Source organism: Channa argus, chromosome 9 (genome assembly GCF_033026475.1).
Source record: "Channa argus isolate prfri chromosome 9, Channa argus male v1.0, whole genome shotgun sequence".
Taxonomy (NCBI): Eukaryota; Metazoa; Chordata; class Actinopteri; order Anabantiformes; family Channidae; genus Channa; species Channa argus.
This window is the reverse complement of record NC_090205.1, coordinates 6,875,031-6,896,783: the sequence shown is the minus strand read 5'-3', so window position 1 is coordinate 6,896,783 and position 21,753 is coordinate 6,875,031. Positions and strand designations below refer to the sequence as shown.

At 39.7% G+C, this 21,753-nt stretch overlaps 3 protein-coding genes across 4 annotated transcripts; all 3 read left to right on the top strand.

Moving 5' to 3' along the window:
• The first annotated feature begins 566 nt into the window (after positions 1-566).
• LOC137132680 (CD209 antigen-like) lies at positions 567-4,654 on the top strand. Of its 2 annotated transcripts, none has more exons than XM_067515494.1 (5): positions 567-744; positions 1,561-2,154; positions 2,285-2,427; positions 3,135-3,256; positions 3,792-4,654. In XM_067515494.1, the coding sequence occupies exons 1-5, from the start codon at positions 582-584 to the stop codon at positions 3,931-3,933; spliced, it is 1,164 nt and encodes a 387-aa protein (XP_067371595.1). In that variant the 5' UTR covers positions 567-581; the 3' UTR covers positions 3,934-4,654. The 2 variants fall into 2 exon arrangements, with proteins under 2 accessions (XP_067371595.1, XP_067371596.1); XM_067515495.1 differs by lacking the exon at positions 567-744 and adding an exon at positions 857-973 and having other exon boundaries at positions 3,792-4,644.
• A 2,196-nt stretch (positions 4,655-6,850) lies between these two features.
• LOC137132673 (CD209 antigen-like protein C) lies at positions 6,851-13,314 on the top strand. The gene is made up of 6 exons (XM_067515489.1): positions 6,851-6,962; positions 7,162-7,263; positions 7,804-7,929; positions 8,290-8,432; positions 10,149-10,252; positions 10,937-13,314. The coding sequence occupies exons 1-6, from the start codon at positions 6,893-6,895 to the stop codon at positions 11,076-11,078; spliced, it is 687 nt and encodes a 228-aa protein (XP_067371590.1). The 5' UTR covers positions 6,851-6,892; the 3' UTR covers positions 11,079-13,314.
• Positions 13,315-14,357: 1,043 nt separating this feature from the next.
• Positions 14,358-16,538, top strand: LOC137132672 (CD209 antigen-like). The gene is made up of 3 exons (XM_067515488.1): positions 14,358-14,643; positions 15,241-15,582; positions 15,713-16,538. The coding sequence occupies exons 1-3, from the start codon at positions 14,481-14,483 to the stop codon at positions 15,901-15,903; spliced, it is 696 nt and encodes a 231-aa protein (XP_067371589.1). The 5' UTR covers positions 14,358-14,480; the 3' UTR covers positions 15,904-16,538.
• The last annotated feature ends 5,215 nt before the right edge of the window (positions 16,539-21,753 follow it).

Genomic DNA, 21,753 nt, shown 5'->3' with positions numbered 1-21,753 from the left:
AAGACTGGAGACCTGTCCAGGGTGGACCCTGCCTCTCACCCCATGGCAGCTGAGATATGCTCCAGGCCCCTGTGACCTTACACAGGTTAAGTGTGAACAGATGATGGATGGATGGATTTTATTGATTTGTTTGTTTGTCTCTAATAGTGACTTCTTGTCATTAGAGACAGACGAAACTTCCTGATTCAGTTTTTCATAGATTTAGTGTAATTTGTCTAATAATAATGTTGCTTGGTAGATAAATAATGATCAAAACGTGTCACTTCCTGTGAAGCTCAGCTTCCCCAAAGAGTTAAACCCATTTTCTTCACTTAAATGAACTTCAGTTAGTGCTGCAGAGCTGAACTTCTAGTAAGAGCTGACCACCTTCATCAATGGAGGAAATATATATTAATATGGAATATGACACGTCTGTTCACTCGAGATCTTCAACAAATCAGACAGGTGAGAATGTTCAATCAGAATTGATGCTGACACACGGAGTGAAGAATGAATCTGTTATCATCTGTTATTACTAATGAATCATTGACTGTTTGTTTGGTAGGACACAGGGTGGCAGACTGAGCTGTGTCTAAATATACATGATCATCTTGTCTTACTGTCACATCATTGACTGTGTTCACTGGTCTTGTCTCTGTTCAGGTCCCAGGAGCTCAGAGAGGGGGTTTTATAGAGCTGCTGTTCTCTGTCTGGGGCTGCTCAGTGTTTTCCTGCTGGTTGGACTCATCATCCTCGGTGTCCACTGTGAGTCTGGTTTTCATTAGTCAAGATCCAAATCTCACATTTGGCCGTTTAGCTCCACTTCCTTTCCTGGACTTTTATTTTGTAGCCTTATCTCCACTTTCCTGTTATCAGTCCTTGCGTTCGTTTCGTTTCTCTTCCTGACTACACATTTAGCTCATTTACCTGACCTGTGTTATTTGTAATCTGGACTCCTGTAATTGGGACTCTGTGTCCCAATTGTTCATTTAAGGTTCGTGGTGTTTCTCTGTTTGTAGTCTAGACTTGGTCCGTTTCTTATTTTGTTTTCTAGTCGTTTCCTGAGTGTTAATTTAGGTTCATGGTTTATCACGTTGTAGTCAGTGTTCGGTCTGTTTTTGCATCCTGTTTGCTCAGTTATTTTCCTAGTGTTCAGTTGGGTTTGTAGTCTGTGTTTAATACTCTTGTTCAGTGTTTTCGCAAGATCAACCAGGTCCACAGGAAAAGATTATTTTTTTTTTTTATCCTGGGTACTTAAATTGTGAACATCAGTTTTTTTGTAGTGTTTCACAATATTAACTTAAACAGGAATAATCTGTGCAGCTATTCAGCACCAGACAAACAGGAACTTCAAAAGTCACTATAGCACTTGTTGGTTTTGGCCTGAATTTCTACACCTGATAGGTCTATCATTTTGTTTGATGCGGAAAAAAAGAACCAGGTCTAAAGGAAAAGGATTTTGATATTTCATCCATGGTTCTTAAATTGTGACCATTAGTTTATTGTAGTCATGGAAGAATCTAACAGTTTGAATAGTCTAATAATGGTACATGTGTTTCACACACTCATTCTTTATTTCAGATCATAACTCAGAATGTGGTGCAGCACCAGAACTCTCCACTGTCAAAGCCAACATGACCGAGCTTCTCCAGGACAGTGAGAAAGAAGTGTCATCTCTGACTGAAGAGAAAAACCAGCTGAAGACCAGTCTGTCCTCCCTGACTAGACAGAAGGACCAACTGGATGCCAGTCTGTCTTCCCTCACTGCAGAGAGAAACCAGCTGAAGACCAGTTTGTCCTCCCTGACAGCAGAGAGAGACCAGCTGAAGACCAGTCTGTCCTCCCTGACTAGAGAGAAGGACCAGCTGGATGCCAGTCTGTCTTCCCTCACTGCAGAGAGAAACCAGCTGAAGACCAGTTTGTCCTCCCTGACAGCAGAGAGAGACCAGCTGAAGACCAGTCTGTCCTCCCTGACTAGAGAGAAGGACCAGCTGGATGCCAGTCTGTCTTCCCTCACTGCAGAGAGAAACCAGCTGAAGACCAGTTTGTCCTCCCTGACAGCAGAGAGAAACCAGCTGAAGACCAGTCTGTCCTCCCTGACTAGAGAGAAGAACCAGCTGGATGCCAGACTCATTGAAATGACTAAAGACAGAGACAAGCTTGAGAGTTTGAGCAGTGAGTGTGGACAGTGATGGACAAGGCACATGACACCTTAGTGATACCAGATGCATGTTTTACCTCAGACTGTTTTCACTGACAACAGATGGAGTTTGTCTTGACTGACTTCTGTTGTCTTATGTTACAGAGAGAACTTGTCCTGCAGGATGGATAAAGTTCAGCTGGTCCTGCTATCTTCTCTCTAATAGGTCTGATTCTTGGACAAATGGAAAAAGTGACTGTCAAAATAAAGGAGCAGATCTGATGGTCATAAACAGTGAAGATGAACAGGTAGTGTGTGTTTGTGTGTGTGTGTCCATGTTTGTGTGGCTGAACAAGGAGTAATGTGTCTGAATTCCGTCTCTGGACTCTGCTTCCACCTTCACCTGTTGGCTTCAGCTGCCCCTGATCTGCCCACAGTCTTTAGTCATCACTGGGTACAAAAATGCTTTCTCTAACACAAATGGAAGTAATCTGAGTTCATGTTGCCAAGTTTACACATTTACATAGCAGCAGCTGGGGCAGCAGTCCCCTCAGGGGGGCACCATTTGTTACTCTTGTTCTTTCAAATTAAAACAATGTGACTCATCACATGCTCTCTCATCTTGCATTTTGGGTCCTTTATTCGTCCAAAAACCATGATAACATGTTTATGTCAGGTCCGACAGCTCCAACACATCTGCCAAGATGAGTGGTCAAATATTCAACCTGAGTTCTGCTAGAAGCTTGATGGCTACTAAAAGTCACTTGTTAAGGGACATTTAGCCAAATGTTACAGTAAGTGTGCTGTATGTTTGGACCATGTATGTACTAGTTTGAGCCACTTTTTGTCAGGAAACCCCAAATGTGAAAAGGTTTTCTTTAAAGATGTATGATGTGCAATGATTCTGGTTCTAATCCTCATTTCAAGCCCAGTGTTTTCAGCTCATGTGCTTAAGGTGGATCTCAACTGATCAGATATTACACATTATTTTACTTGTCTTGTTTATGTTGAACAGAAATTTGTCATCAATTCCACCATTGCTTCTGGATTCTCAAACCTGGACACATGGATTGGTTTAAGTGACACTGAAGAAGAAAAGACCTGGAAATGGATCGATGGAACTCCACTATCTTACACGTAAGACAGAAAAGTGCTTCACTGGGTTGAAATATCAAATATCCCCGTGTATATGTGTCTATGTGGAATTATAACAACTGAAACACTGCAGTTTACACGTCAAAAACACTATTTGTCCCCAGGGGGCCACAGTAGGAACATTAGACTACATGCATCTGTACACTAAGACATTCAGATGGGATGAGATGGAGCAGCATTGGTGCAAATAAAACCGTTGTTATTATAATGGGATGAAATTGGCCCATTAGTGTAACTAAATTGTGCAGGAGGCAACAACAGGGGCCAACCAACTAAATCAGAGTAAAGAAAAAAAAAGTTGAAATAATGTCACACTTGGCATTTTGCTCAGTTAATCACTTTACCTAAGTGGAGACTCTCAGCATGTGATACACACCCTGTCTGTTTGACTCTGAATGTTCCACTGCTGTCATTTTTACTGCTGACAACACCAGTCGTCAACCTAGAGACAATCAAGTGTCACATAAGAACTGTGTTTGTCCAAAAATTACAATATTGTCTTTATTGTTTCATTCAGGCAGTGGAATGTGAGCCAGCCTGATAATGGGGGAAATCAAAACATTGAAGAGGACTGTGCACATATCAAAGCTTACAATGGAAAGTGGAATGACCTGCCCTGTGGAAATTCTCTGCAATGGATCTGCGAGAAAAAAGCCTAAATGTGCTGATGCCACTCAGTGTGTGTGTGTGTGTGTTTGTGTGTGTGTGTTCACCGACTCTGTCATGGTATTTATAGACTTATCTCTCTGTGGTAACATCACGTGATAATGTGTTTCTGTAGATGCAAAACACAGTAAAAAACACAACAGACCAACTTTAAACTTACAGAACATTTTCTTGTGTTTCCTAGTTTCCTTGGTTATGTTTAGCAAGCATTTGGCCACATGTACGTGTTGCTGATGATTTCGTAGCTGTGTGCTGCTCTGCTTTAGTTATATTTTCAGCAAACTTCCCCCAGTTAGTGTTTTGCTCTTATTCCTAATGGTTGTTTGCTTTTGTGTTAATTATATATGGAACCTTCTTTGTTTTCTCTGTTAACTCTTGAATAAAGTGTTACTCTGTGCTCTTTGCCTTGTCTCACATTTGTGAGAATACTTGACAAACAGATTAAACTGCTGTAGAAGAGCAGGAGAAGTAGTGTTTAAACACTAAAAGATTCAGAATATACCATCAAATAGTTTTGGATGATTATAATCTTGTTGAATGTTTTTCTTTGGTCTTATGAAGAAGAAATATTACAATATGCAGATGCATATCCCAGGGTCAGTGCTTCTGTGTCAGATCTGTTTATTTTTGTTTGAAAATCACAAAAAGAGAAAAAACAAAACAAAAAACAAAACAACCAAAAACCAAAAATTACCCTGAAATGATCACAATGGTTATAGAGGGATGTGATGAAATAAGAGAAAATGGGCACACTCCCAATTAAAACAAACAAAAAGGATTAAAAAGAGATGAAAATTATGTGACAGCTTTACTTGTAGTTTTGTAAGTTAATATTTAGAGTTAACTAGTAATTTGTAGGCACATAATCCTCTGTAAATTCTATAGGGTTTGTTAGATGCTTGTTTTGAATTTGCTATATTTTTTGTTGTCCTGGCTTTTTTCTGATGTGTGTTGGTCTGAATTAAATGTTTTCTCAACTGCCTGAACTAACCATAATTTAAAGTATGAATATGAGGCAGCACGGTTGCAGGTTCACGCCCTGGTCGGCTGTGGCCTTTTTGTTTGGACTTTGCATGTTGTTCCTGTGCTCGCCTGGGTTTCCTCTGGGTAATCCAGTTTGGCCCAGTTGGCCCACAGTCCAAAGACATGCTGCTTAGGTGTAAGATAGGAGCATGATCCTGTTCCATTTCTGTTCTTTTTATACTTAGGGACCAAGTTAGAGAACTTAAGAGCAACATCTTTGGACATCAGCTTTGGATGTCCATATAATAATAGTAGGCTCAGCAGGTCATTATCATGTAATATTATGCACAGCAATGTCGTCTGGTCTGGGCACAAAAAAATACATGCTTTTGGTTTGGTTTAGGTAGTTAAAGAACAAGGGGCAGATTTAGGGGAATATTGTGGGTTGGGGTAAAGTGCAGCCAGTCAAACCAACCCAGCCATGAGTTTCTTCTTTGGTGAAGTTAACCCTTTAAGACCTAAGGCTAAAATTCTTTCTGATATGCGTGTTTTTAATAGAAGTGCATTTATTCGTACTTCAATAACTACATGTGTGTGTGAAACTTTGGAATATGTAATCACACTTAAGCCTTTAAGGGTTTTCTGAATGTATAACCACATTAAAGCCTTAAGTGATTTTTCTCTGGGTGTGAAAGAGTTTGCAGCTCAAACCAAATCCTGTTGGAGACACAGTAAATAGTTGAATAGGTGAAGCATCACATTTCAGTCCATCTAACAACGCAAACCAAGGTTCATTCTTAGAGAATCAGGGATTTCGGAGGGGTTTGGGAAAATCCCTCTAAGGTGCAGGAGATATGACGTCATATGAGCCATGTTTTCCATAAGTCTGAGGACAAAGAGAGGAGTGATTTAAACGCTCAGTTGGTCCATGGACAACAGGGTCAGTGGTTTGATCCCCGGTCCCGGCTATATGTCGAAGTGTCCCTGGGCAAGGCACTGAACCCCTAACAGTCCATTCCCCTCCCCAGCTGTGCAGTGCCGGTCCAAGCCCGGTAGTAATTGGGGAGGGTTGGGTCAGGCAGGGCATCCGGTGTAAAAACTGTGCCAAATCAACATGCGGACAATGATCCGCTGTGGCGACGCTGAACTCACGGGACAAAAAAATTTAAAAAAATAAAATAAAAAGCAACAAAAGAAAGGTACATTTACTGGTGTTTCAGAGCAACTCTGGTTGCTGCGCTGGACTTTAAACTGGATTTTACAGAACTCCACCCTGTTTTTTTCAACAAACTTTGAACTTTTAAAGTTTCTATTCGAAGAAATAGAATGTGGATTCCCGAGCCTAGCCACAAGTTTGGGTCTCCTGTCATCAGAAAAGCATAAAATACAATTCAATTCAACTTCATTTATATAGTGCCAATTCACATTACAGTCATCTGAAGGCACTTCTATTTACCTGTTTGAACAAGATCTCGTGGGAGTAAAAAAAAGAAGATAAAACAACTGGAGCAGCTTTGGAGCAGAATATCTTGAACTTGGCTCATGTACACTCTTCAGACACAATGCATCACACTAGTTTTGCTTCTTAAATTAATAACAGGGGCTGTGAGCATGTTCCTGCTGATCATCCTTCTCTCCATCCTGCAGGACATTTTTGATCTGAAGTACATCTGAAGGATTTTTCCGACATTGTTTTATTTGCAGTGAAAATTTAAACTTGATGACATCAAGCGAAATATCCAGTCACATTTAGTCAATCTGGTGTTATCATGGGTCTTCTTCTTAGATTTATCATCGTTACACAACAGCATGAGTGTTACCGGTCTAAAATTGAATGTTTGTCTCTGCTTGTCATGAGAGACAGATACATGTGAAATGTAATGGGGTGTTGTCACTTCCTCTAAAGCTCAACTTCCTCAAAGACTAAAACCACTTTTCTCACTTACATGAACTGCAGTCCAAGCTGCAGAGTTGACCACCTTGTGACCAATGGAGGAAATATATGTCAACGTTGAATATGCCAAGTCTGTTCACTCGAGATCTTCAGCAAATCAGACTGGTGAGAATGTTCAATCAGAATTGATGCTGACACACAGAGTGAAGAATGAATCTGTTATCATCTGTTATTACTAATGAATCAGTGACTGTATGTTTGGTAGGACACAGGGTGGCAGACTGAGCTGTGTCTAAATATACATGATCATCTGGTCTTACTGTCACATCATTGACTGTGTTCACTGGTCTTGTCTCTGTGTCAGGTCCCAGGAGCTCAGAGAGGAGGTTTTATGGAGCTGCTGTTCTCTGTCTGGGGCTGCTCAGTGTTTTCCTGCTGGTTGGACTCATCAGCCTCGGTGTCCACTGTGAGTCTGGTTTTATGAGTTAAAATACAAATCAACGTGGGATTTTCCGGAACATTGTTCTACGCCAAAACTTTTAAAATTATGTTTAGGTTTAATATGTGTGCGTTTAGATTTAAAATCTGGCACAAATGTTGTTTTAACTGTAAAAACACCTATACAAAAAGTACAAAAAGACAAACAGGGACCAACATTTTGACATTTAGTTTTAAGGATTCAAATGTTCTTGTTTGTTATAGCTTCTTTATTTTGAAACTTTTATAAGAGATATAAAATTAAAATATTGACTAAAAAGACAAAGTTCAAAATTCATGCAGCTTTTCACCTGCACTTAAATTTCAACAACAGATGTGAACTATTTCATGTGAGTAAAAGACTATCACATCAAAAGTCACTAAAGCAGTTGCTGGATTTGTTTCCACAGCGGTTAAGTTTATTTGCTTGATTTTCCATGACAGTATATGGAACCAGTAAAAAAAAGTTTTTACAAATGTTTTTATGTTTAATATTTTAACAGTGATAATTGTGTGTCTTTATTTTCAGATCATAACTCTGAACGTGCAGCAGAACACCTCACTATTAAAGCCAACATGACTAAGATTCTCCAGAATTGTGAGAAAGAACTGTCGTCTCTGACTAAAGAACGAGACAGACTTCTGAATTTGACCAGTGAGTGTGGACAGTAAGGGACAAGGCACATGACAGTTAATCTGCTGTAAAGCACTTTGGAGCTTTAAAACTCCTGGTGGTTTTTTAAAGCTCTATATAAATAAAGATTGAATTCAACTGTATTTTCCATATTAGATTCAAGTCCATTTAGACAAACTTATGTTTGCACAAACAATGTTTGTGTTAGTTAATAAACTAATGTTAACATGTTGAGGTCATGTTTCTGTGATTCTAAACACGAGTCAGACACTAAAAACACCTCTGTGCCACATTTGCATGTTTTACCTCACACTGTCTTTCTTTGACAACAGATGGAGTTTGTCTTGACTGACTTCTATTGTCTACTGTCTTACGTTACAGGGAAAACTTGTCCTGCAGGATGGACACAGTTCAGCGGTTCCTGCTATATTCTCTCGAGTAGGTCGGACTCTTGGACAAATGGAAGAAGCGACTGCCAAAATAAAAGAGCAGATCTGGTGATAATAAACAGTGCAGAAGAACAGGTAGAGTGTGTGTGTGTGTGTGTGTGTGTGTCCACGTCTGTGTGACTGAATGAGGAGTAAGAAATGATGAAATGAAGGAACCGTCACATAAAGTCTTTCCCGTTAGGGACAAAGTTATTAATCATTGCCTTGGGGGCTGAGTGTGCTTTACATACTACGTTGAAGAGAGAAATACACCCACTCAGATTATTAAATCAGTGGTCCTCAAAGTTGCAAAATTCTCTTTTAATTTGACAAGCCAAAGGCTTTTTTAACTTGCTGTTAGAGATGTTAGAGATTAGCTGGGGGCTAAAAAAGGATTTGTTTGGTAGGACGCATTGGATTGACCAACACACAGTTAATGGGAAAGTCCAAACTGAGAGAGAGAACAACAGAAGAAGTCACTGATAGGTGTAGACTCTTTCCAATCCACTCAGAGAGGATATTGGTTCAGGTCAGACCAGCTGTCATGGGTGGACTTTTGGGAACATCTGCTTAGTACTTTTTCCTCAGAAAAAGATGTGAAGTAGGGCAAAGCTCTAACAAGCGGAGCAAAATAGCAGCAGTCGAGAGGTGTCGACGGTGCAATAACAATTCTACTTTATTCACAAGAGTTCTTCGTATACAATTGTTTGCCAGCAGAAAAGGAGAACAGAAACATAAATAGTGTCACTATAGACGGAAGGAGAAAACTGATGAAACTTAACACTATAAACAAGAAAATCCTTCTCAAGGAGGAAGCTAATCTATAAACAGAAATTCACTCTAAAAGAGGAATCTAAATATGTTAACGAAATCACTATCACAGAAACAGACGACACGAACAGAAAATGCTCACGCGGAGGAATCTAAGTCCTAAAAGGCTGGTGGTCAGGGAAAGGACGAGTAAGATGAGGAGAATACGCTGGAACGAACAATGACACACTAACAACTAAACAATTCACACATAGGACCCTAAATAAATACTGCAGTGGGCACAGAGGACAGAAGACGAATGTACGTGAAAGACGTTAAGCACTTTTGCATTTGATCATATGAAACACACTGGCCCATTATAATTTTTTCTAATAGAGAATTATTGGAAGAGAGTGGATATGACATTTTTCGGAGCATCACAAACCCCATGAATTGACTGTTTGTATTGTCATAATTCCAGTCATTCAGTCCAATATCTTTTGAAAAAACGTGCTTTGTACATCTTTTGGTGCATCATGATGGCACAGGTACCCTTTGCCATTACCACTGGACGCTCCAGGAGCACCACTATTAGAAGCCCTGGGAACAACTCCGACTTTTTCTCTTTATAGTTTTTATTTAGTTTTTATTTCTTTTATTTTCTTAGCTACACTGAAAGCTCCGAGCGTCAATCACCGCCGCGACCCAAAGGGTCAGTATGTAACACAAAGTTGCTTTTGTGTCTCGGGAATGAGAACGGGCTGTCAGTTATGTTTAAGATGAGTGTAGGTGGACTTTTATTCACTACTGTATATTGAATGTGCTTGACTACTTATGTGTTTAATCCATCCATCAAATCATGAATGGAAGGCTTTAAATTCCTTCCGCTTGTCTGGTTAGTGTGGATCTTAATTTGAAATGAGATATTTATGCACAACTTTTGTTGTAGTTTAAAAACTTTTGTTGCTTGACTTTGTATCTCTACCACACAAAGATATATTTAAGTGTATTGTGGTTAAAACTACAAGATAAAAGTGTTTTTCATTTGTTTATATTGAACAGAAATTTCTCTCTGGATTCTCAAACGTGAACACGTGGATTGGTTTGAGTGACAGAGATGAAGAGGGGAAGTGGAAATGGGTCGACGGAACTCCACTGACTTTAACGTAAGACATGAATGTCCTTCAGTTCAAATACCCCTGTGTATAGTGATTATGTGGAATTACCAACAACTGACACACTGCAGCTTAAATAAAGAGCTGATCAGAGCCATTTTTGTTCCCTATCCATCCATTATCTGCAAGCACTTAACCTGTACAGTCACTGGAGGCTGGAGCCATTCCCAGCTGTCATTGGGCGAGAGGCAGAGTACACGCTGGGCAGGTCTACAGTCTATGTCAGAAAGAGACAAAGAGACATACAAAGACAAGCATCCACACCTACAGGCAATTTAGAGTCACCAATTAACCTAGCATGCATGTCTTTGGACTGTTGGGGGACCTGGAGGAAACCTAGTGCACACAGAAAGGGGATGCAAACGCTAACCATGCTGCCCAGTCTTTGTTTTACTGTGAGAAAATAAAGACTAAAACCCTAAATGACAGAAAGAGGCCAACTCTGACTAAAGAAAGAAACAGAGACACAATAATTAGAAAAGTTGTTAAATGCTAAAATAGCTGATGATACATCCTGTCTGTTTGTCTGTTTTTGCTGTGTCACTCATCAAATGTTTGCTGCAGATAACACTTGATAAAAGCCAGTGACCTTGAGACCATCGAATGCCATAAAGTATCTGTGTTTGTGTCAGATATTAAAAATATCACGATGTGTTTTGTTCACTAACTTTTTAGGTACTGGAATCAAGGGGAGCCCAATAATAGGGCTGCAGAACCTGGAGAAGACTGTGCACAACTGCAAGTCGACAAAGGTTACAAGTGGAATGACCTGCTCTGTGGAAAGACTGTGCGATGGATCTGTGAGAAAGCAGCATAACATGTTGTGAACTACAGAATGCTGCCAACAGTGACAACAGCACACACGTGCACCATGTTGTTGAACAATCATCTAGAGTCCAACTCCAGTTGCCTGTGGAAAAGTCCTGTGTCCACCACCCTGTCCACCTCCCTATGAGACTTTTTCACTTCCCATTTTATTTTACTGACTTACGCATCAAATATTGAAGTGTCTGGGTTTTTATTCAACTCCACTCAAAGCTCCAAGCGTCAATCACCGACGCACGTGGGTCCCATCATCAGCACGGAACGCAGAAAGGAGTGGACAAAGCAGCACTGTTTGATGCCTTGGGAATGAGAATGGGCTGGTAATTTAAAGTGACCAGTTAACCGAACATACAGTACATGTTTTTGGACTGTGGGAGGAAACTGGAGAACCCACAGGAAACCCACACAAGCAAAAGGAGAACTTGCAAGTTCCACACAGGAAGGCCGCAAACTCACAACCTTCTTGTAACATTTTCAAAACATTCTTACTTTGGTTTAATGCGTTTGAGGAGAATTATCAGTAATTTTCATTTTGCTTCATCATTGTTCAGCTGTTAACCATTTTCAGGAATAGTCGATATTGACTAATAGCTGAGATAAGAATCCTCGACAGCCCTTAGCTTAGCTGCCCTCACTAGCTTCAGTAGGCTATTTACATGTGTGCTTTCATGGGCGACTGTGGCATAGGAGGCAGAGCAGTCATCCACCATTCCCAGAGATGTTGGCTTGATCCCCAGCTGCTCCGGTCACATGTTGAAGTGTCCTTGAGCAAGACACTAAACCCCAACATAGTTGCTGCATAGCAGCTCCTCCATCGGTGTGTGATTGTGAATGAGTAGTAGTGTAAAGTTAGGTAACTTGACATGTTTGTAGCCAATATTTTGGGAGGACAGAAATGTCCCTAACAATATTTGAACAAAGTTGTTCAGTTGCAGTTAGAAATAATACACTAAACGCACTGAAAAACACCCCAGAGAAAAAAAAAAATCAGTCTCACACTGTGATCAACTAACCAGAAGTGAAACAACTGAGACAGTAGCTGCTCTTGTCTTGTGTCTCTTGCAGCCACAGTCATAGTCCCTGTTACAACAAACACTACACACTACAGACTGATGCTTCCCTCACTCGTCCTACCTTTTCAGTTCTACTGAAGCCAGATGTCTCCTACTTTCTAATCTAATGTTAGTAGATTAAATGACCTAATAATTGTGGTATGAGATTTTACCTGCTGGTTAGCAGAAGCCATTTTGTTTTGCTTTGTGCAAATGCAAATTCTTTGTTTCTTTATTTTGTCAGTGAATGAACAAATGATTGTTAAATGTGATCTTTTTTCTTTCCAGGACTGGGGCTTTGCTGTAATTTGTGGATTTTTAATGTTATGGGCCATCGTTGAAAGTTGTCAGACTGTCAAAAAAAACGACGCTTCCATCAACCATGTGGTTTATGAAGAGCTACAGGCATAAGAAGCACTGTCAAGACTTTTACTGTGAAATAAAATACTGGCAGTGGAGGTGCCGACATCTACTGTTATGCCACAATACATGTCCTGTTATTAATTTTCACAGTATATAACACGGTATCAAACACAGTATGTGACAGTAGGATAATGGTGGGTTTACAGTAGCTTTACTATCTATATACAAATGGAGCAGCTTAAAACTGCTGCGTGATTTACTTACAGTAAAAAGCAGGACATGAACTGGTGTCTCCTGTGTCAAACAAGAGACACTACAAAGACGTTTTCATGTGCCACTAGATGTCACCACTTTTGCTGATCCTGCTCATCATATCTCTATGATATAAAACCTACACCAGCATGTAATATAATAACTGCTAAGTCAATATTCAGTGGCTTTCTAATACTTGAATCATTTTTTATGCCCCTCCCCCAAATACATTTAACCCTCCTGGAACCATGACATAATACAAATGTAACAAGTGAATCCACTTTATGTATGTATGCTGGCCAATATCTGATATTTCCACAAGAGATATTAGTTGTATTCTGTTGACAGTGGGGAAAACAGTGGCTGTGTTGACAGTTGACAGTTGACAGTGGGGAAAAAAACCACAACCAGGACTTCCTGCTTTGGGCAGACCGACTCCGTTTACACACCGTTTACACACTAGTTCTGCAATTGAATCATTCATTTTCCTTGTCTGTGACAGTTATACATTTTGTCCATTAAAGACACAAATTGTAACCTCATTAGGAATGTTTTTTATTTTAGAGGCGCTCTCTGTTTCCCACGAACAAGGGTGTCTGGAGATGGCAAAGTCTAGTAGGTAGCAGATGAGCATTCTGTAGCAGAGCAGAACTTTTTTTAGGTACTAGCTTAGTACAGAGACACACCAAGCGGATGATAAAGAACTGTGGGAGGACAGGTAGCAAACCAAAGCATTTCTACAGAAAACAGAAAACTACTGTACGTTAGGCTTAGAGAAAAAAGTTGGATTTAAAAGCAATCAAACACTTTGTGTAAAATACATTTACATCCATTAAGTCAGCCATCGATCTTTTCTTCGTCCTCTTTGTTTCTTTTCTTATCACACATACTGACCAACTAAGTGAAAGTGCAAACAACAGTGAAAAAGGGACATTCATTTGTGTTTAGGCCACAAGTTTCCCGTTAAATTAACCTTAAAAAAAACACAAAAATTTTATGAGTTACTCTATTTAGTGATGACATGTTCAAATAAATGATGCAGCTTTGAAATAAAGAAAATATTTTTCTAACACTGTTTCATTTACAGTGAAAATTAGTCTGAATTAAAAAAAACATCCAGCCATCCAGTCACAATTAAAACTCAAAATTAACTGTGTAACTTGGTGTTCTGTTAGGTCTTATTTCATTTATTTTCTTTTAAAACAACAGTGGTTGTTCAATGGTCTAAAATAGTATTTTATTGCATTTTATGCATTGGGCAGCACGGTGGTGCCTCACAGCTTGAAGGCTGGGGGTTCGAGTCTCCTTTATGTGTTGAGTTGCACTTTCTCCCTGTGCTTGCATCGGTTTCCTCCCACAACCCAAAGACATGCATGTTAAGTGAATTGGTGACCCTAAGTCGCCTTGATCATCAAAACTTGTCACTTCCTGTGATGCTCAGCTTCCTCAAACAGTAAAACCAACTTTCATAACTTACATGAACTGCATTCAAAGCTGCAGAGCTGAACACCTTATGATTAATGGAGCAAATATATGCCAACGTTGAATATGACAAGTCTGTTCATTCGAGATCTTCAACAAATCAGACAGGTGAGAATGTTCAATCAGAATTGATGCTGACACACAGAGTGAAGAATGAATCTGTTATCATCTGTTATTACTAATGAATCATTGACTGTATGTTTGGTAGGACACAGGGTGGCAGACTGAGCTGTGTCTAAATATACATGATCATCTGGTCTTACTGTCACATCATTGACTGTGTTCACTGGTCTTGTCTCTGTTCAGGTCCCAGGAGCTCAGAGAGGAGGTTTTATGGAGCTGCTGTTCTCTGTCTGGGGCTGCTCAGTGTTTTCCTGCTGGTTGGACTCATCAGCCTCGGTGTCCACTGTGAGTCTGGTTTTCATTAGTTAGAATTTAAATCAACTTTGGATTTTCAGGAACATGATTCTATTCTGAAAGATGTTTTAAGATCAAATTTAGGTTTAATATTGGTTTTTAGATTTTAAATCTGAAAAAAATGTTTTAAATGTAAAAACACATAATTGACTATAAAATATGAAGCTAAAATACAACCAGACAAATGAGAACGAATATTTTCACATTTAGTTTTAAAGATTCATATGTTCATGTTTCTTATTGCTACTTTATTTTTTAAATGTTTATAAGAGATTTAAAATTAAACATTGGCTTTTAGCCAATTTTTAGCCAAAGTTCAAATTTAAACAGGAATAATCTATGCAGCTATTCAGCACCAGACAAACATTTTTTATATTTTAATTTTTTTTTCAAAATTTTAATCTATTCAAATCTATTCAAAGTATTTCATTAGCAGTTGTTGGTGTTGTTTCTACATCAGTTGTATTTGCTTGATTTCCCAATGAAACTATAGAACCAGTAAGAAATAGGTTTATATGCTTTGAATAAAAACAGTTTGAATAGTCTAATAATGGTACATGTGTTTCACACACTCATTCTTTATTTCAGATCATAACTCAGAACGTGGTGCAGCAGCAGAACTCTCCACTGTCAAAGCCAACATGACCGAGCTTCTCCAGGACAGTGAGAAAGAAGTGTCATCTCTGACTGGAGAGAAAAACCAGCTGAAGACCAGTCTGTCCTCCCTCACTGCAGAGAGAAACCAGCTGAAGACCAGTTTGTCTTCTCTGACAGCAGAGAGAGACCAGCTGAAGACCGGTTTGTCCTCCCTGACGGCAGAGAGAGACCAGCTGAAGACCAGTCTGTCCTCCCTGACTAGAGAGAAGAACCAGCTGGATGCCAGACTCATTGAAATGACTAAAGACAGAGACAGGCTTGAGAGTTTGAGCAGTGAGTGTGGACAGTGAGGGACAAGGCACATGACACCTTAGTGATGCCAGATACATGTTTTACCTCAGACTGTTTTCACTGGCAACAGATGGAGTTTGTCTTTACTGACCTCTATTGTCTTATGTTACAGGGAAAAGTTGTCCTGCAGGATGGACAATGTTCAGCTGGTCCTGCTATCTTCTCTCCAGTAAGTCTGATTCGTGGATAAATGGAAGAAGTGACTGTCAAAATAAAGGAGCAGATCTGGTGATCATAAACAGCAGAGCAGAACAGGTAGAGTGTGTTTGTGTGTCCATGTTTGTGCGACTGAACAAGGATTAAGGGACGACAGACATCAAAGACTTTTCACATACAGTATAAGTCAGGGACAACAATAAACACCCAACACACACAAGGACTCAAATGCAGGAGTTGAAACCAGAGCTTGGAGGGCAACCAAACACAAACTAACATAAAATATTCAACACAGAAGGCAGGAAGCAATAAGCTTTGCTATAATACTAACAGAAACATAAAACGCTGATGCTATGAAAACAAAAAGGCTAGTTGAATGGAGGAGCAGAGAAATAACTACTAGAAAAAACTACAATGTTAATATAAAATGCTCAACACTGGAGTAACAAGCAGATCAACAAACAGAGAATCACTCTGTGAAAGAGGAACTATCAAGACTTTAATACACAGACTGAAAGACGATTAAGCACTAACTCACGGATTGGAGTTATAAAAAGGCTGGTGATCAGGGAAAGGACGCTCATAGGAGAGAGACAAACAAACATGAACCATTAAAGACGCACTGGCAAAGGACAAGGTAAACTAACAGTTCTTATATTCACCAATTAATGAGTGATGGCTGCCAGCTGAGGAACGGAAGACAAGAGGTGGCAGAGGCTGATGGAGGTGGAACGAAGAGGTGATGAGGAGAATGAAAAACTTCTGACAGTCAGCACATAAAGCGGTTAACATCAGCTCCACTTAACAACAGGGATCATTGACCAGTATTTTTTATTAACTACTTTCATGTTTTACCATAATTTACTCTGTCCACAAGGGATAAGCTGAAAGGACACTAGGTCATCCCTGTGTCGGAAACACTTAAAGGAGAATAGTTTGGGATATTTGAATCTGGTTTTAATAGAAACTTGAGTGATTTTTATACACATATATAACAATCTTGTAAGCGAAAACCTTGTGAGCGAAAACCTTTCCTGCTTTCATCAATGTTTCCACCCACATGCATCCTTTAAATTGTGAATGATGACTCTATGAATGAACTTTTTAGCTGCTCTGGTTATTGTAGATGTCAATTTGAAATCAGAATTTTTTCTCAGTTTGAAAGTTGGTGTAGTCTGTCTTTGTATCTCTACCCACATATAGCACAAAATAGTGTAGTGTATTGTGGTTAAAACTAGCTTTTGTTTGTTTGCATTGAACAGGAATTTCTCTCTGGATTTTCAAACGTGGACATATGGATTGGTTTGAGTGACAGAGATGAAGAAGGAAAGTGGAAATGGGTCGATGGAACTCGTCTGACTTTGATGTAAGACATGAATGTCCTTCAGTTCAAATACTCCTGTGTATAGAGTTTATGTGGAATTACCAACAACTGACACACTGCAGCTTAAATGAAGAGATCACTGCCGTCCTTGTGGATCATCTGTGTTTTATTGAAAAGGAGCAAAACTCGAAATGAAAGAGGTCAACTACCTAAATCAGAGTAAAGAAAGAAACACAGACAAAATAGGGTCTGTTATAAAAGTTATAAAAGTTTAACCGCATTGTGTTTGAGTGGAGAATCATAGAGATGTTAGAATGGCTGATCATACACACTCTGCATGTTTGGCTGTGACTGTACCATTTTTGCTGCAGATAACACTTGATACACCAGTGACTTGGAAACCATCAAGTGCCATAAAGTATCTGTGTTTATGTCAGATACTAAGACTATTGTGATGTGTTTTGTTCATTAACTTTTGAGGTACTGGAATGTGGGGGAGCCCAACAATAACGCTGCAGGATCTGGAGAAGACTGTGCACAAATGTTTAACAAAGGTCACAAGTGGAATGATCTGTCCTGTGAAAACACTCTGCGATGGATCTGTGAGAAATCTGCATAACATGTTGGCAATGAATCACTTGGTCTTCGTCACCATTCGTTTTTTGCCATCGACTTGATGTGTCACAGCCCAAAGTTGAAGGAAAATCAGCAGAGGCCATATATTTCTCTCCACTAACTCCTCATCAGCTGTTGACGTTACAGCCTTTGCACATTTTCCTCACAGCATCATCCCCTAAAAACTACCTACATGTAACAGATTGGAGACTGAATTTCTGTGCATTTTGTTATTATTAGCCACAGTCCGCTCCTTTCAGCATCTCTCAGTCTGTGGGATATTTACATCTATCACTTCTTTAATAACAACAGCTTTTATCTTGTCCCTTCAGGCTCATCACAGCGGAATGTGTTCCGCACGTTGGCATGTGTTTTTTTTTATGCCAAAGCCCTTCTTGCTGTCCACGCTTGGGTGAGATTCAAACCCGCTGCTTTCTGCATCCCAACCCAATGTTCTACCACTGAGCCACCAGGCCCCCTACCATTGCTTCTTTAATAACAATGTACATAAAAACAAACACAAGCAGGCACAGATTCATGCTTACTGGATGAGAACCCAAGAAGAGCTGGAGCGAATCCCAGACGCACAAATATAATCCAAACCCCAAAACCTGTTTCATAAGCTGTTGAATCTACAGAGTTCAAACTTGCTTCTAAGATAATTTCTTACAGTGTAGCAAGAAAGTCGAGATATACAGCGATCAGGCACAGTTTTTAAGTAGAAACTGTCAGAAACGTACTCTCTGTTTATTATTGAAGTCTGCCGGGAGAAGAGGTGGTTCTAATGTTTTGGCCACCCTATTCAAAATGAATAGATAATGTACTTTATTATAATACCTTACAATGCACCCCAAGAGGCGGGGTCCACCCTGGACATGTCTCCAGTCTATGTCAGGGCCAACACAGACAGACAAACAAACAAAGACAACCATTCACACCAATAAACCTAACATGGATGTATTTGGACTGGGAGGAAACCGGAGAACCTGCAGGAAACACACAAAAGCACGGGCAGAACATGCAAACTCTACGCAGAAAGGATGGGGTCAGTTGGGGAGGCGAACCCGCAACCCACACAAATCAGACTAATGCTTCCCTCGCTCTTCCTACCTTTGCTTTCTAATCTAATGTTAGTATCTTCTAATCCATTCTATTTGACCTCAGCTGGTACTGTTCTATTGTTCCACTTCTATTGTTATTGCTAGTGTAAGGTTTTGTTAAGAAGCTGTGTAATGTGTATTTGAGTTAAATTGCATGATCTAATTTTTATCTTTTTCTTAGTTATTATATATCATAGTAATAATCATTTATAATTTGGTTTGCCACTTTCGAGTTTGCGTTGGTGGACTGAATCTGATTCTCTGTGCCTTAATTGCATTTGCATGAATTTAGGTTATTCTGGTTCCTGATTGGTTTTTGGCATGTCAGGTGAGAGTGTAATAGGAAGTAAAATGTGTGTTGGAGATAAATAAAGAAGACTGAACTGTGGAAGAAAGTTCTCCGTCTCCATCTGCCTTTTCTTTGTGTTGAGTGAATTAACCACCACGTATATAGAACACGCATTACACCAGTGTATCTGAAACTACCACTGTCTCTACTCTGTGACTTCACCTTTGGAAGATAATAAAGATTTAGTTTAAAGAGTGGACTGTAATAGAAATTTTCCCTCTTGGAAGAATTGTAGACAGAACTCAGCGTGAACCATCTCAGTTTAAGACATGCCGGAATGGAGAAGAACACATGGATGTCATTGTCTTCTTCTGACTTGTATCTCTCAAAACCCTTCTATTTATACGCAAACCCAAGAAAGGAACCACCCTCACAAAACATGAATGAAGAAACCAGGTGCACGGAGTTGACAGTCATCACTCTTGTCCCTATCTAGGTTCTCTGAAGATGTCAGTTGAGAAGCAATAAAACCCTTTTATTGCACCTTCTTGTAGATCTTGTGATGCCAGGACTCACTATCTACTACATTGCTTTGGGCCTACTGTGATCTTAAGCAGCCCTCTAAACATGACCCAACCTGTGACTTCTTGTCCTCTTTGTGACCTCTTCAATAAGCCCATCTTGTTTGACTGTTTGCCAATTATCCAACCATATGACTAAATTTATTTTATTCCCCCACAGGACCCAAACACAAATACGGACGGGGAGTGTTGGTCACAAGTGGGGTTTTTTGTGAGACAACATGACAAAACATGACAAAGTAAAAATTATACCACACAGGAGGCAAAAAATACATTTACACAACAGAAAATGGACAGTAAACTCAAAAAAAAAGACACTGGAGACAACTGGAAGAATTAAACACGAACAAGGCTAAGTGAACATGAGCAAGGCCCAGTAAATACAAAAGACATCCAAGAGCAGAGGGGGAGTGAGGGCTATTAATACTGTGGCTGATTACAGAGAATGCAGAGCAGGTGAGAGTGGGTGGAGAGAGGATGGGTGTGTGAGTGAGTGGTAGACTGTGGGCTGAGTGTGTGTGTGTGTGTGTGTGTGTGTGTGAAAAAGGGAGGACAATAATAAGGTCCAAGGTGAGGGGACATGACAAATGGTCTTGTTTTCAAAAAGGGGGGACTCTCAGCACTCTCAGGACATCGCAGCAAAGTCTTAAATTGCCTGTCTTTCAAAATAAAATCAACTTCCTTTCTCAGTTATTTTTTTAACCACCTTTTTTTTTGTAAGATCACTTCCTCTTATTAAATGTATTATTCTAAGAAAACTGCTGTTTTTCCCGCAACTTCTTATTGTGTTGTGTGAAAACTTTGCTGTTGTGAGATGTCACTGTTTTTATGAAGGCTGCATATTTTAAGCTGCTTCATTTTTCTCTCATAGGACCTTTTCTAATATTTCTTAGTACTTTATTAATTTACGGGCAGCAGCTCTACTTTTGAAACTGTTTTTTAGGTGATTTTTGAATGAATATTTGAATGAATATTGATGAAGGTTATTTTTGATAAATTGGGCAAAAGAAACATTTATGAGTAAGATTAATCATTAAGGAAGTATATTCATGAAGATGTGCGATTACTACAGAATTAATCTCACATAAAGGATTTCAAATGGAATGTAATCAGTCTTTGATCTACTGCTGTACTGTATGTTATGCTGTAATGAGGAAGTAGCAGGGAGGCCGTGCAGTCACACACAGCTGACAGCTACCTTGACAAAAATAGAACTAGCAACTAACAAATCTGCAACGGGTGTATGGGAGACATGAGATAACGTTGCCACGATTCGTCATAGATATGTAGGTATCAGCTCTTTTCGGCGAGCTGATCACACCAAGTGTGATGATGTATTTGTATAGTGTTACTGTCACATTTGGTGTCACAGTATAAATTAAGCATAACATAATTTAGGGAAAGAAACTTTTTCAATCAGCCCTATTCATGAAAGGAACAGATTTATCTGATTGATCCTCGTATTGTTGTTTCTGCTATTTTGTAATACTTTGTTGCTTTTGCATCTGCTAAATTAAGTGTGTAAGTGCATGAAAGCGCTCTTCCCCAGAGAAAGCTGCTTTCTCAGAGTCACTGTAAACCAGTCAGTGCTGAACAACTTTTATTAAACTTCCAGGGGCCTTGGCCTTGTTGCGGAAATGCTCTCGAGACACTTGAGACACACTTGGTATGAAGAAGTTTCTGGTTGAAACGCAGCTAAAAGCCTCCCACTGAGACAAATTACTTCGAATACGTCCATCACATTTTGCATCTCCTTTTATTCATCTTCCAACAGTTTGCAGTCATCTCAGTCTACTCAGATAGTGGCACTTCCCAAGGTGTCAAAATGTGCCGCTTTTTTACAGCCTTTGTCAGAGCATAAGCCTCAATCCCACATGCACTGAAATCCTGAAATTCCCCTGACTTTGTATGTGATAACGCAAGTATCTGAGTGAGACGCACCTGACAACATTTGGACTTTATCCTGAGAGCCCCTTTGTACAAAGTTTGGGTTAAGTTCGCCTGTGTGTGCAGCACACTGCTCTGCTCAGAGCAGAGATAGGAACGATAGCCAGGACAACACAGATCAAAGGCACAGCCATGACAACG

What these genes read in the sequence shown, in the direction of transcription:
- LOC137132680 (XM_067515494.1), top strand. Translation starts at nt 582, where the DNA reads ATGATCATCTTGTCTTACTGTCACATCATTGACTGTGTTCACTGGTCT. An exon ending in TAAACAGTGAAGATGAACAG is followed by an intron (nt 2,428 to 3,134) that starts GTAGTGTGTGTT and finishes TATGTTGAACAG; the next exon opens with AAATTTGTCATCAATTCCAC. An exon ending in GGAACTCCACTATCTTACAC is followed by an intron (nt 3,257 to 3,791) that starts GTAAGACAGAAA and finishes TGTTTCATTCAG; the next exon opens with GCAGTGGAATGTGAGCCAGC.
- LOC137132673 (XM_067515489.1), top strand. Translation starts at nt 6,893, where the DNA reads ATGGAGGAAATATATGTCAACGTTGAATATGCCAAGTCTGTTCACTCG. An exon ending in ATCTTCAGCAAATCAGACTG is followed by an intron (nt 6,963 to 7,161) that starts GTGAGAATGTTC and finishes TCTCTGTGTCAG; the next exon opens with GTCCCAGGAGCTCAGAGAGG. An exon ending in GGAACTCCACTGACTTTAAC is followed by an intron (nt 10,253 to 10,936) that starts GTAAGACATGAA and finishes CTAACTTTTTAG; the next exon opens with GTACTGGAATCAAGGGGAGC.
- LOC137132672 (XM_067515488.1), top strand. Translation starts at nt 14,481, where the DNA reads ATGATCATCTGGTCTTACTGTCACATCATTGACTGTGTTCACTGGTCT. An exon ending in CATCAGCCTCGGTGTCCACT is followed by an intron (nt 14,644 to 15,240) that starts GTGAGTCTGGTT and finishes TCTTTATTTCAG; the next exon opens with ATCATAACTCAGAACGTGGT. An exon ending in CAGGCTTGAGAGTTTGAGCA is followed by an intron (nt 15,583 to 15,712) that starts GTGAGTGTGGAC and finishes CTTATGTTACAG; the next exon opens with GGAAAAGTTGTCCTGCAGGA.